Here is a 13,768-nt window from a genome sequence, read left to right as displayed (position 1 = left end):
AATAAAACAGCCAACAAGTGCTCAGCATATGTGGGAACTCCTTCAAGACTGTTGGAAAAGCATTCCAGGTGAAGCTGTTTGAGAGAATGTCAAGAGTGTGCAAAGCTGTCATCAAGGCAAAGGGTGGCTACTTTAAATAATCTGAAATATAAATATTTTTTTGATTTGTTTAACACTTTTTTGGTTAAAATATCATTCCATATGTTTTATTTCTTAGTTTTGATGTCTTCACTATTATTCTACAATGTAGAAAATAGTAAAACATAAAGAAAAACCTTTGCATGAGTAGGTGTGTCCAAACTTTTGACTGGTCAGGTACATTATGGTGTCCTGATGTGACCCCCTCAAAACACACCACACCTCTGCGGTTCTCAATTGTAGGCTAGTGATGTCATCAACCAAACCCCCGTCTCACACCAGACTTGATTATTAGGATAGACTACACTTTATGCAACAGTACTCATTATTAATGGGCAAAAGATTACGGCGCAGTCAATCTATTTTAGTCTACTAAAGCTTATTAGCGGACTAGACTGTAGTGCAAGAGAGTGGGGGTGACTCCTGGGTGAGACTGATAGATAGCGGATCCGAGTTAACTGCATAGCGGAGCGCGTTTCTGTCCTAAGGGCTCGCGTTTCCCCGAGGTTGTTGCACCGCTCTCTAGGTCCTTCTCTCCCCGACTATCTCGCCCTTAACTCTTTTCGCCTGGACTCGCAAAGACAGACGGGCCGACATACTGTAGCGAGGGGGACGGATCCGGGTTCACCATGTTGACTTTGTTGACAGCGATGTACATAGTGGTGCGGGCGGCATCGTCGGAGGTAAGACTCTTGTCCTTGACCGCACCAGCCACCAGCATACCAGAGGGGCTCTCAAACGAAATATTAAGGCTTCCTTTGAATTAACTACAGTTGCCAATTCGACATTGACTCTCCTCCCTATAGCCTATGTCTTGTTGAATTACCGTGATAAGCTCTTACAAACCTAATCCTATAGGGTAGCCTAGTGAAATATTGGTTTATTCGGGTCCCCGTTAGTTTTTGCCGAAGCTTCATCTATTCTTTCTGGGTAGTAGACACTGTCGACTAGAACATGTTAGGCCCATAGGCTTCTATTTGGGGGTATCTATCCTCAGTCAACAAGACATTCGAATTGAGTAGACTACTGTGAGGCCTACTCATTCACAATAGCCTACAGACTTGAACAAAGTGTCTGTGGCTCGACCGTCCTGTCTGTGTGACCACATCATCATTAATTCATTGACTGCCTCCCCTCGGCAGCTTTGGTGAAGAACGCGAGCGGGTGTTCATTGCACCATGGATAGCTCCATGCCACCCGGTGCGTCAGACAGGCGCTGCCTCCATAGGGAAGCCATCTATTTTCACCGGGCGATTATGTAACATTAATGCCCCACTTCCCACAATCCTAATGAAACGGATCTAATTAAGCAATAAAGCACGAGGGGTGTGCTATATGGCCATATACCACGGCTAACGGCTGTTCTTGTGCAAGGACGACGCAACGCGGAGTGCCTGTATACAGCCTTTAGCCGTGGTATATTGGTCATATACAACAAACCCCTGAGGTGCCTTATTGCTATTATAAACTGGTTACCAACGTAATTAGAGCAGTAAAAATACATGTTTTGTCATACCCATGGTATAGGTCTGATATATCACGGCTGTTAGCCAATCAGCATTCAGGGCTCTAACCACCCAATTTATAATTCGTTTTTATATCTGTTTGCATAACAATAATCTAAATGTTTAGTCATGTAGCGTTTTGTTAGATGGTGTATACGTGTACATCCTGTATATACGACTAATACAACTTAAATCATTGTAAATAATAACTAAGTGACATGTTAAATCTGCTGTGGCAAATACTAGGCTGCATGTCTGTGTTAGGTCCTGGTTGCTTCATGTAATAGAGTGGACATGAATTATAGATAAAAAGTCAACAGGCTTTTGAAACAAGTTCTTTTGAAACCTCTGAATGCATCCACAGAGGGACATGCCAGAGACGATGGGATTATGGTGCATCCAAACTAAATTGCATTCACTAAACCTAACCTTGTTCTTACCCCCGCCCTAGAAAAAAAGCTCATATGCCTGCTCATCAGTTGTGAAGATAATGCCACTTTAGTCTGTTCTATTGCTAAGCATCTTGTGACTAGTCTACCAGAGCCACATCACTGCACTTGACTTCAAATGACCCCGCTCGTGCCCCAGTGGAGGCTACAGACGGACATCTTCTTCCAATAGTCTTCTGTTAGAAAAAGTTAGGTGGACGTTATACTTACTACGTGAGGATGAATCGTATTTTGTTTTTGAATTAGGCTACCAGTTGGCCTATGACCTATTTGTTTGTACCCACCTACCAAATAAAGATGCAGATAGTAAGGCTGGGAGAGGACAGTGGTTTTCAAGTTAAACCAATATGGACAAATCTTGCCCAGCACTTTCACTTATCAGTGATCATGAAACAATGAGGCCATGAAAGAGAAGTGTCTCAATCTTACAGACAATGGCCATTAATAGTTGCTTAGTAGTAAGTCACAGAACCAACCTTTGACTCCTTCTAATCAGGCTTTTGTTGGGTTGTTGAATTAATCATTGCTTGAAATATTGCTCATGTCTTAGTCTTATTAACTTGAATTATGAGCCATTAATAGATCATTTACAAAGCATGTTTTCGATTGGCTAAACATTTATCCTGTGGGGGGCTCAATCTTTATAGGAAAATGCTGTGTGATGTGATGTAGGCGTGATGCATTTGTACAAGCAAACATAGATTGATATCAGGGTATAGGCAAGGGGTTGAATTCATTGGCTGAATTCAACTTGGCACAGGTTACCAAAAATCCAGGAACAACATCCCGACACAACTCTAATGTATATCTCTGATTAATGAAGTGTATATAGATTCAAATGTGTGTTTTCTTAAAAATAGATTTTAAAAAAGCTTGGCCAAGTGTTAATACTATTTGCTATCCTCCTTCATTCATTAGGTCACAGTAAGAACTGCAAATGACTGTGTACAGAAAATCCCTAGGATACTGTCTATCTAGTCATTCTAGAGGAGTGATGAACGTCTGCTAATTTATTAAAAAGTTATTTAAAAAATGTGTGACTGACAGACTCAAGAAGCAAGGTATTTGTAAAAGGAGATATATGAACGCGGACCACACTCAGTTTTTGTAGGTGGTCCATATAAGGTCATATGGGCGTGGCCTTCGAGAACAACGAGCTGGCGCTGCAGCGGTTCTTCATGGGGAATGTGTTCCTTTTCGTGATTTGAGCGGGTAAAAAGACCAGCATCAGTGAATATTCAACTACAGATCCCTGGACAGGAATCCAGTGCGCCACCGTCGTACATTTCAATACAAGCGCAGAGGTGACCCTTCAGTCTAGTCCTAGCGAGAGAAACAGTGTTTGCAGGCTTAACGAGATCCTCCATCTCAAGTGAATATGGTAAGATGTATGTTTATTTTGTTGCCGTCAAGTTATAGCTAACTGTTATATGAATGATGCATCGAAAGTGTTTGCTAGGTAGGAAAACAGATGCTTGTCATTGTTGATGAGCAACTTGGGGTTTGTGTCCACTTGTCATTGAAGCCGGGAGCTAGCATCAGCGGTTAATCTCATGTTTGATCAAAGATTAGTCTGTTGTTTCAGCAAAGATTTCTGGCTAACGTTCACCATCTCTTTCTGAAGTCGTTCGCTAACGTTAGTCAGAAAGATGACCAACCAGCCATCTTGTGCGGTAACCCCTGTATTAAAGCCTCGCTATTGCTATTTTACTGCCGCTCTTTAATTAGTTTTAACTTTTATTTCTTATTTTATTTTAGGTATTGTTTTGTACGTATTTTTTCTTACCTGCATTGTTGGTTAAGGGCCTGTAAGTAAGCATTTCACTGTAAGGTGAATAACAAATAACATTTGATTTTAAGAAATGAGGATGCTGGATTTAAAAAAATAGTCTCTTGACTACAATTCCGAAATGAAGAAGATAAGGTGAAGTGCCTGATTAGGAAATTCCGATTTTTCACGCTAGCAACAATGTAGCCGCGGTGTCTTCGAGAGCGGTGTGGTCAGCATGTAAAGACTTTCGCGCGTGGCATTAGTCGAAAATTTCATCATCATCATCATCATCGTCTTTATTTCATTCAGTTCCTCTGCCAGCTAATGCAAAGTGCGTTTTCATCTGTCGACACGGAGTTTTGTCATTTTAATCAACATAGCAGTCAGATGCGATTACTGCCGCTTCATTTGCGTATCCCTGCTATGTAGGTCATTACTGCTGTGTTGGAAGATTGCACAGAATGAGTATGGGGTGTGTTGTTTTACAGGCTGACCCAATCCGTGTGCTGGTGACTGGCGCTGCTGGACAGATCGCCTACTCCCTGCTGTACAGCATCGCCAAGGGAGATGTCTTCGGCAAGGACCAGGTAACACGGCCAAGGCCTACTTCTACCCGCACACGCTTTCTTTCAAATCAGCTTTGTCCTCGAGCACAGGAGGCAGACGGATGCTGTAACATGTAGGCTATAAAGATATCGTTACATAAAGCGCCTGTGAATTATGCATGGGATGTGAATTTTTGGCATGAGGTCGGGAGGGGTCCAGCTCTTATTTTTGTCAGCTGCTTGAAGAAGAAAAAAAAATCCCTCTTTGCAATCGTTTCTGTTCTAGCCCATCATCTTGGTCCTGTTGGACATCCCTCCCATGTTGCCGGTTCTGGATGGGGTTGTGATGGAGCTGCAGGACTGTGCTCTCCCACTCCTGAGGGGTGAGCAATGCTTTTCTATTTCTGCCTGAGCTGGTCGTGAGAACATACGCACCCATTATACATAGGCATGATTTACATTGTGTCCTCCCCCATCTGAAACACATTTAAAATGCATTGGGTGTGGACTGTATGTGTGCCTCCCTGTTGCTGCGGTACTTTTCCAGTAGCCCTAATTTCACAGCAGCAGTGATGGTCCACAACAGACTGCTGTGGGAAGGAGTGTCAGAAAGGAGGCCTACTATTCGTCGGTTCCCAAGGGCCTATAGGTCATTCCAGCCAATCCTGGGAGTGGTGGGGCAACAATAGGGAAGTTGGGGTACAAGACATCTTGTGCACCAATGAGCCCTGATTGAAGTTCATCCTGATAAAACAGCGAAAGCGTTTTTCATTAGTTGCCACAGAGCAAACATTATCTACGAAATCAGCACATTTGGCAGTGTTTCAAGAAACGAGACAATTTATCAGCAAGGTGGAGCCACTGAGTGCTAGACTATCGGTTTGGAAATAACCTGGTGCGTGTGTGTGTGTGCACAATTACCTAAGGGCATTTCCCACACAGAGACGGTTTGTCCTTCCCTAATCTTGCATTCATGTACACCCAGATGAGCCAGAAATAGCAGTATAATTACTGTAAATTAAAAAGGTAATTAAAATGTTCAGCTACCACCACAAACAGAAACTGCCAACACACCTGTTATTTTACTAACTTTAGCAGACATCCTATGCTTAATTTGTCTTATAGAAATAGTTTTTTTAAAACGCATCTTAAAACCATGGTTGTGTTGCTTTTTTGTCAAATCTGAATTTTTATGTTCATTGCAGAATCCAGTAAAACCATACATCTCTCTACAAATGGGGCAGTAACACAACGTTGACAACTACATCCACCCTATCCAACACAATATCCATCGTAACTAACCGTCACCCCACCCCCATCTTCATCCACAGAGGTCATCCCCACCGACAAGGTGGAGCTGGGCTTCAAAGATCTGGACGCCGCCATCTTGGTGGGCTCTATGCCCAGGAAGGAGGGCATGGAGAGGAAGGACCTCCTGAAGGCCAATGTGGCCATCTTTAAGACCCAGGGGGCCGCCCTGGAGAAGTACGCCAAGAAGTCCGTCAGGGTAACTGTCCCTCTGTGTCTATGACTCGGCATGTTTCGGGCCACTGCCGCAGAGCAGCAGGAGCCTGGCTAGAGAGAGGGAGAGACACACACACACACACACACACACACACCCCGCACCAAACAGATAGCTCTCATTGCTAACGATAATCAAGGGACATGAAGGCACAACAGTACTGCAAAGGCCAGGTTGTGGGGTGTTGAATGATGTTAAAGGGTGTTTTGGGGAAAGGTTCATCTGCTTTTACAGATGTAACATTTTGGTGAGATACATTTTTGATTCCTGTTAAAGACTTGATGCAATACCTCTAGTTCTATGACATTTGACATGAACCAGATTGTAGAACTTTCCTTCCTTTAAAAGTCACGCAAACCTTTTTGACAAATCAGACTATCGTTTGACCTTTTCACATTTAAAACGGGCCAGTTTTTTTTTTGAACAGCCTTATACTTCTATGGTATCGGCGCAAGTTCACATTTTACAGACTAATAATCCGGTGTGGAGTGGACTGTGTTCCAAAGCCAGGGATGAAAACTACTCCACGCTGTGTTGTGTGTGTGTGTGTACACACGGCAGTCACTGGTTTCACAAGGGGGGCCTTTGGCCACTGCGGGTTTGCAGCAACAACTAGACGTCAGTGTGACGAACAAAGCCTCACCTCTTCTAATGGCCAAGGTCAACGACTTCTGATCCAGGAATGTGTGTGAATTTGAGTGGTCAGGTTTCTATACGATCTATGTAGCTACATAAGAACTGAATGCCCGTCCTCTGAAGTGAGTGTGTTTTTTAAGAAGAAGAGTACTTTATTGATCCATACCAGACGGAAATGTGGATTCTACTTTACCCAATCCCTCCTATATACGCACACACAAGTACCCACATTAGCCAGAAACAGTACAGCGACCCGGTGAGTAGTTTAGGGGTTGAGTGCCTTGCTCAGGGACCATAATGGCGGGAGATGTTATCTTTCTAGGGTTGGCGCTGGCAGCCATAACACTCATGTACACACAGCGATCCCTTTAAATCGAGCTAATCCTCGACCTTCATTTAAAGGGGATGTATTCTGTGCGTGACATCAATCTTCTATAGATTTTTTTTGGGCCATTTAGAAAGTGTCAGCATTTCCCTTAGTCGTGACTCATGTTTCTCAGTTGCACTGCTACTCTTTTTTTATATATATTATTTGATATATATATTTGCATTTAAAAAAAATATTAATTTCATGATATCCAATTGGTAGTTACAGTCGTGTCCCATCACTGCAACTCCCGTACGGACTCGGGAGAGGCGAAGGTCAAGAGCCATGCGTCCTCTGAAACACAACCCTGTCAAGCCGCGCTGCTTCTTGAAACACTGCTCACTTAACCCAGAAGCCAGCCACACCAATGTGTCGTAGGAATCACCGTACACCTGGCGACTGTGTCGGCGTGCATGCGCCTGGCCCGCCACAGAGGTGACAAGGACATCCCGGCCGTCCAAACCCCACTGCAGTGCCTTAGACCGCTGCGCCACTCGGGAGGTCTCTGCTACTCTTTCTGATGTGCCATCTCTGCTTTGCATAAAACCATGCGTATGCTTTTAGATGTATAAATAGTCACATACAATGGCACACATGAAGATGAGGACTTAAAATAGGACTTATCCTACTCTCGTTCCCTACTCTGAAATGGAGATGTTTGTGAATCTGTAGTTTGAGTGAGTGATGACTCTGATGTTTCTAACCTCTCTCTCTCTCTCTCTCTCTCTCTCTCTCTCTCTCTCTCTCAGGTCTTGGTGGTGGGAAACCCTGCTAACACCAACTGTCTGATTGCCTCCAAGTCCGCCCCCTCCATCCCCAAGGAGAACTTCTCCTGCCTGACCCGTCTAGACCACAACAGGGCCCGTTCCCAGGTAGGCCAAAGCCAAAAGGCTCTGTCCGGAAAAAGACACTAGTTCCTAGCCTCGAGGCACTTGATGTAGTGTCCAATCCCAAATGGATCCCTCTATACCCTATGTACTTCTGGATATCTGAGAGGATTAAGTGTGAGCAATATGATTGGCTAGTTGGGCATTTTGCCATATTGCTTAAACCTAGTCAATCATCTTATCTCTACAAGGGCATAAGGTGTATGGGGCTGTACGTCCATTTCGAATTCGATCTGAAACAATTGAATGGGTATTCCAATATGGTCAAAAATCCCATGAATGACATCATAGCCTGTGTCTGCCTCTAGGTGGCGATGCGTTGCGGCGTGCCCGCCGATGCAGTCAAGAACGTCATCATCTGGGGCAACCACTCATCCACCCAGTACCCCGACGTGCACCACGCCATGGTCAACGTGCATGGCAAAGAGGTGGAGGCGTACAACGCCGTGAAGGACGACAGCTGGCTCAAGGGAGACTTCATCTCTGTAAGTGAACTCTAGTTTTGGCTCTTCTGACCTAACCCATTTGGACATAATTTCCCATAAAAATGTACTGTATGGCATTCTAACAATTTGCTTCAAAGGGCATTATTCTGCCTTTTTTTTATGGCTTCGTTTTTATGAAAATGTTCATGGCCTCAAACTGTAGAAATGTACCAAGTTTCATGCCTTATGGAAAAAGTAAACAATTCGACCCAAATCTGCACACGTCGCTTGGACTACTGCTCATAATCAAATCAAATGTTATTTGTCACATGCGCCGAATTCAACAGGTGTAGGTAGACCCTTACAGTGAAATGCTTACTTACAAGCCCTGAACCAACAATGTATTGGTAAGAAAAATGTGTTAAGTAAAAAATGTATAAACAAATAATGCTTTATGAATGTAGTTCTACATATTAATGATCAGCTATTTGCACCTATGTTGCGTATGCAGAGCTCATAGGTATTATAAATGTGCGATCCTTACCTGAATGAATCCCTATTCGTGGAAAAGTGAGTGTGGGTTGTGGGTGTCATCTGGACCCCATATCTCATCTTTCAATAATATCTTATCTGAATACAAGCATTTTCACAGAATCTATTGGTCTCTTTAGTCCCGTGTTGTAATGAAGCCGTCCTAAACCCCCCCCCCGCTCTCTCTTCCTCTCTCCTCTCTGTCTCCTGCAGACGGTGCAGCTGCGTGGTGCTGCCGTCATCAAGGCCAGGAAGCTGTCCAGTGCCATGTCTGCCGCCAAGGCCATCTGTGACCACATGAGGGACTGGTGGTTCGGCACTCTCGATGTAAGCCGTGTGTTTGGGAGGTGGGGTGGGATGACGTCAAGGGTCTGCAGCGAACCCCCCCCCAAACACCATAAAACACTAACATTTAATGCTAAACAACTAACATTGTTCAAATGTTTATATATTGAAAAGTGATATCTTGGAACAGAACACCATGACTCCTCTTTATTTTCAATCTGGAAGAATCCACAAACATGCAAAGCGTTTTTGGATGTCTCAGACAAATTCATTTTAATTTGGCAGTACTCTTAAGTGGGAAGCTAATATCATGGGGTTGCATAATTCTGCTAACTTTCCTAGGATTTCTGGAAAACCTGGGAATTTGGGGGGGGCGGGGGTGTTACCAAAATGTTGTGTTTTGTGAAGCTGAGTCCCTGGTCTGACTGTTTGTCCTGTTGTTATTTTCAGGGTGAGTTCATGTCTATGGGTGTTTACGCTGGTGGAAACTCCTACGGAATCCCAGAAGACCTAATTTATTCATTCCCTGTTCATATCAAGGTAAGGCATAACCATAGAGATGGATAAAGGGCTCTTGTGCCACAGTTTAGTTATGAATTGCCAAAACTTGTCACTCAAACTTGTCACTCATAGCCCTCAATGGCACTGCTCATTCTGTCACAGAAAAGGCCATTGTATACATAGCATCTCTATGGACATAACTAAATCAACCCCGGCAAGGTGTATTAATAGAACATATAAACTCAGCAAAAAAAGAAACGTCCCTTTTTCAGGACCCGGTCTTTCAAAGATAATTTGCAAACATCTAAATAACTTCACAGATCTTCATTGTAAAAGGTTTAAACTCTGTTTCCCATGTTTGTTCAATGAATAAACAATTAATGAACATGCACCTGTGGAACGGTCGTTAAGACACGAACGGATTACACACGGTAGGCAATTAAGGTCACAGTTAGGAAAACTTAGGACACTAAAGAGGCCTTTTTACTGACTCTGTGAGATGTACTGTGAGATGCCTAAGACAGCGCTAGAGGGAGACAGGACGGACAGCTGATCGTCCTCGCAGTAGCCGAACACATGTAACAACACCTGCACAGGATCGGTACATCCGAACATCACACCTGCGGAACAGGTACAGGATGGCAACAACAACTGCCCGAGTTATACCAGGAACGCACTATCCCTCCATCAGTGCTCAGACTGTCTGCAATAGGCTGAGAGAGGCTGGACTGAGGGCATGTAGGCCTGTTGTAAGGCAGGTCCTCACCAGACATCACCGGCAACAACGTCGCCTATGGGCACAAACCCACCGTCGCTGGACCAGACAGGACTAGCAGTAATTGCTCTTCAATGACAAGTCGCGGTTTTGTCTCACCAGGGGTGATAGTCGGATTCGCGTTTATTGTCAAAGGAATGAGCGTTACACCTAGGCCTGTACTCCGGAGCGGAATCGAGGTGGAGGGTCCGTTGTGGTCTGGTGCGGTTTGTCACAGCATCATCGGACTGAGCTTGTTGTCATTGCAGGCAGTCTCAACGCTGTGCGTTTACAGGGAAGACATCCTCCTCCCTCATGTGGTACCCTTCTTGCAGGCTCATCCTGACATGACCCTCCAGCATGACAATGCCACCAGCCATACTGCCCGTTCTGTGTGTGATTTCCTGCAAAACAGGAATGTCATGTCTTGTTCTGCCATGGCCAGTGAATAGCCCGGATCTCAATCCCATTGAGCACGTCTGGGACCTGTTGGATCGGAGGGTGAGGGCTAGGGCCATTCCCCCCAGAAATGTCCGGGAACTTGCAGGCGCCTTAGTGGAAGAGTGAGGTAACATCTCACAGCAGGAACTGGCAAATCTGGTGCAGTCTATGAGGAGGAGATGCACTGCAGTACTTAATGCAGCTGGTGGCCACACCAGATACTGACTGTTACTTTTGATTTTGACCCCCCTTTGGTCAGGGACACATAATGTGACTAACAGACATGTAATGTCTGTGGAACTTGTTCAGTTTATGTTGTTGAATCTTATGTTCATACAAATACTTACATGTTAAGTTTGCTGAAAATAAACGCAGTTGACAGTGAGAGGATGTTTCTTTTTTTGCTGAGTTTATATATCATTTACCGATGGGTGGTTATTGTTGTTACCCAACATCTGCTTTTCAGAGTTTAGGTTATACCAACATAGGCCAACTATTGCAAGCCAGCAGTTTACACAGACTTTTGCCGCATTCATTTGCAATTGGAAAATCGTGACGCAAATGTGTTACGCAGAGCATTGTGGGTACTGTAGTCATGTACTGTAGTTGTGATCCTGGACTAGATGATGTGTGCTAAAGAGCCCCCTGTTTGATCCTCATTCATATTCTCCCCACAGAACAAGTCGTGGAATATCCATGACGGTCTGCCTATCAACGACTTCTCCCGCGCCAAGATGGACGCCACAGCCGCCGAGCTGGTGGAGGAGCGAGACACGGCCCTGTCCTTCCTGAGCCAGTGACTCGCAGTGCCACCTACTGGCACACCGCCACAACAGCAGCACTTAGAAGACCCCCAGAACCCTCCTGACTCACGTCTGTGACCAATAGGCCCACTCGAGTACCCTGCGCAATTGGCGTGTGTGTGTGTGTGTGTGTGTGTGTGTGTGTGTGTGTACCTCTCTGTATGTATGTGTGTGTGTTTAAGGTAACGGTTATTAATAATAAACCTGTAATAAAAAAAATGCTATCTAAACGTTGGCCTTTGTCGGAATACACTGGAGGATTGTCCTTTGGGTAGATTGTAACACACAATAGTTCTACTGTACTTGTACTGGTTATCTAACAATAAAAACCGATACAACTGAAGACCCATTCTGTGGATTGTGGTTGGTCATTTGACTAAATATCTTTCAAGCTAGGGTTTTCTGTTATTTTTCCAGTTTATAGAAATATGATAGTTGTATTTTTATCAATATGGTAGTTATATCATGACTAGTGAAATGTTGAGTAATAATTTTTCTACCCCCTCTTTCCGTTGAGCCTTCAAACATGTTGAACTCAAAAGTATTGTGATCAAAGAGGGTATTTCTGAAGCTAATTATCTTATCAATCAGAAAGAAAGACAGAGAATCATTACATGTCGGATGTTGGTGATGTCATAGAATTTTGCAATGAAACGTTTGACCACATGGTGGCAGTGTTGACAACGTTTTACTACTCAGGGACCCTTTCAAATCGATCAAATGGTAGTTTAACCATATTAACAAGATTCAAGTAGTGAAAAGCCTAAGATTTGTGGGGGATTTTAATCTCCCTGTTACCCAATCATTTTTAAGCCACGTTATCAATGTTTCTAAAATACAAGTTGCATGCATGTAAGGTTCTCGGATGGTTGTAAAAAATAACTTCTCATGAAACGGGAATCAATCATTTAATCAACCATCCTGGACTGCCCGGCGGAAGGCACTCTTTGCCCATTTTGCAGTACCTGACAAACTGCACAGCGGCCAGGGGCTGAACTTTAATTCTACTGTTTGGTGAGCTGTGCTATGCAGGCAGAGGGTGGTCCGGAAGACACAATAGACCCCACTCCAGAGAAAATGAGAAGAGGGACACAGTCTCTCACATAGAGATCCTATTAAATGACATATGAATGGTTTTAAACATTTTATAATATTTTCTCAATTGCTGGAATGAAAGTGTTCCTTTACCAACACAACGCATGCGGCTGTCACTGGTGTCTGGTCTCTCTCAAGTCGTTGACGTCCATCTTTCATTGAATGTCCAATATTTGCTATCAAATTACAGAAGGCGATCAAAGACTATATCGGCTAGGCTTTTGGGAACTATTTGAAGAGATCACATAGAGATCTTAGTTTATAGTATTTGATGAGTTTCTGGAATGTATTTTCAGGCTTTTGGTCCCTCATCAGCTGACCACCAGAACCAGGGAGTCTGGTGGGCCAAAAAGGCATGGTACTGGGCCCAAAAACAGAAGGCTTCCACTGAGGTTTGGGGTGTATTTGGGGATTACTTGGAGGGGTGGATTAAGCCTCAAAGATGTTTGGGAAGAAAGGCTATTAAAGGGGAAAAAGACTATCTGAGAAGAAAGTGATTTAGGCAATCTACTGAATAAACTCATTCTTGACTACTATTAGTCAGCAGAGTTGCCATATGGAAGGCAGACCACCATAGTCCCTGTGCCCATGGAAGTGAAGGTAACCTGCCTAAATGATTACCGCCCTGTAGCACTCACATCGGTAGCCATGAAGTGCTTTGAAAGACTGGTCATGGTTCACATCAACACCATCCTCCCGGATACTCTAGACCCACTCCAATTCGCGTACCGCCCCAACAGATCCACAGATGACGCAATCTCAATCGCACTCCACACTGCCCTTTCCCACCTGGACAAAAGGAACACCTATGTGAGAATGCTGTTCATTGACTACAGCTCAGCTTTCAACACCATAGTTGCCCACAAAACTCATCCCTAAGATAAGGACCCTGGGACTAAACACCTCCCTTTGCAACTGGATCCTGGAATTCCTGATGGGCGACCCCCAGGTGGTAAGGGTAGGCAACAACATGTCTGCCACGCTGATCCTCCACTCTGGGGCCCCTCAGGGGTGTGTACTTAGTCCCCACCTGTACTCCCTGTTCACCCACGACTGTGTGGCCAAACACGACTCCAACACCATTAAGTTTGCCGACGAGGCAACAATGGTAGG

General features: G+C 44.3%; 1 protein-coding gene across 2 annotated transcripts; it reads left to right on the top strand.

Annotated features, from left to right (window-relative positions):
- Nucleotides 1-589: 589 nt before the first annotated feature.
- On the top strand, nt 590-11,909 carry mdh1aa (malate dehydrogenase 1Aa, NAD (soluble)). Of its 2 annotated transcripts, none has more exons than XM_024396636.2 (9): nt 590-821; nt 4,352-4,450; nt 4,695-4,791; nt 5,740-5,915; nt 7,683-7,805; nt 8,129-8,305; nt 8,990-9,103; nt 9,512-9,601; nt 11,435-11,909. In XM_024396636.2, exons 1-9 carry the CDS (start codon nt 768-770, stop codon nt 11,555-11,557), a joined length of 1,053 nt encoding a protein of 350 aa, XP_024252404.1. In that variant the 5' UTR covers nt 590-767; the 3' UTR covers nt 11,558-11,909. The 2 variants fall into 2 exon arrangements, with proteins under 2 accessions (XP_024252404.1, XP_024252405.1); XM_024396637.2 differs by lacking the exon at nt 590-821 and adding an exon at nt 3,317-3,473.
- The last annotated feature ends 1,859 nt before the right edge of the window (nt 11,910-13,768 follow it).

This window comes from Oncorhynchus tshawytscha, linkage group LG32, assembly GCF_018296145.1.
Source record: "Oncorhynchus tshawytscha isolate Ot180627B linkage group LG32, Otsh_v2.0, whole genome shotgun sequence".
Classification (NCBI taxonomy): Eukaryota; Metazoa; Chordata; class Actinopteri; order Salmoniformes; family Salmonidae; genus Oncorhynchus; species Oncorhynchus tshawytscha.
Note: the sequence above shows the minus strand (reverse complement) of the source record. Positions and strands in the feature narration are given on the sequence as shown.

Coding starts and splice junctions, on each gene's coding strand:
- mdh1aa (XM_024396636.2), top strand. CDS start 768: ATGTTGACTTTGTTGACAGCGATGTACATAGTGGTGCGGGCGGCATCG. Junction 7,806..8,128: donor ACAACAGGGCCCGTTCCCAG/GTAGGCCAAAGC, acceptor GTCTGCCTCTAG/GTGGCGATGCGTTGCGGCGT. Junction 9,602..11,434: donor CATTCCCTGTTCATATCAAG/GTAAGGCATAAC, acceptor TTCTCCCCACAG/AACAAGTCGTGGAATATCCA.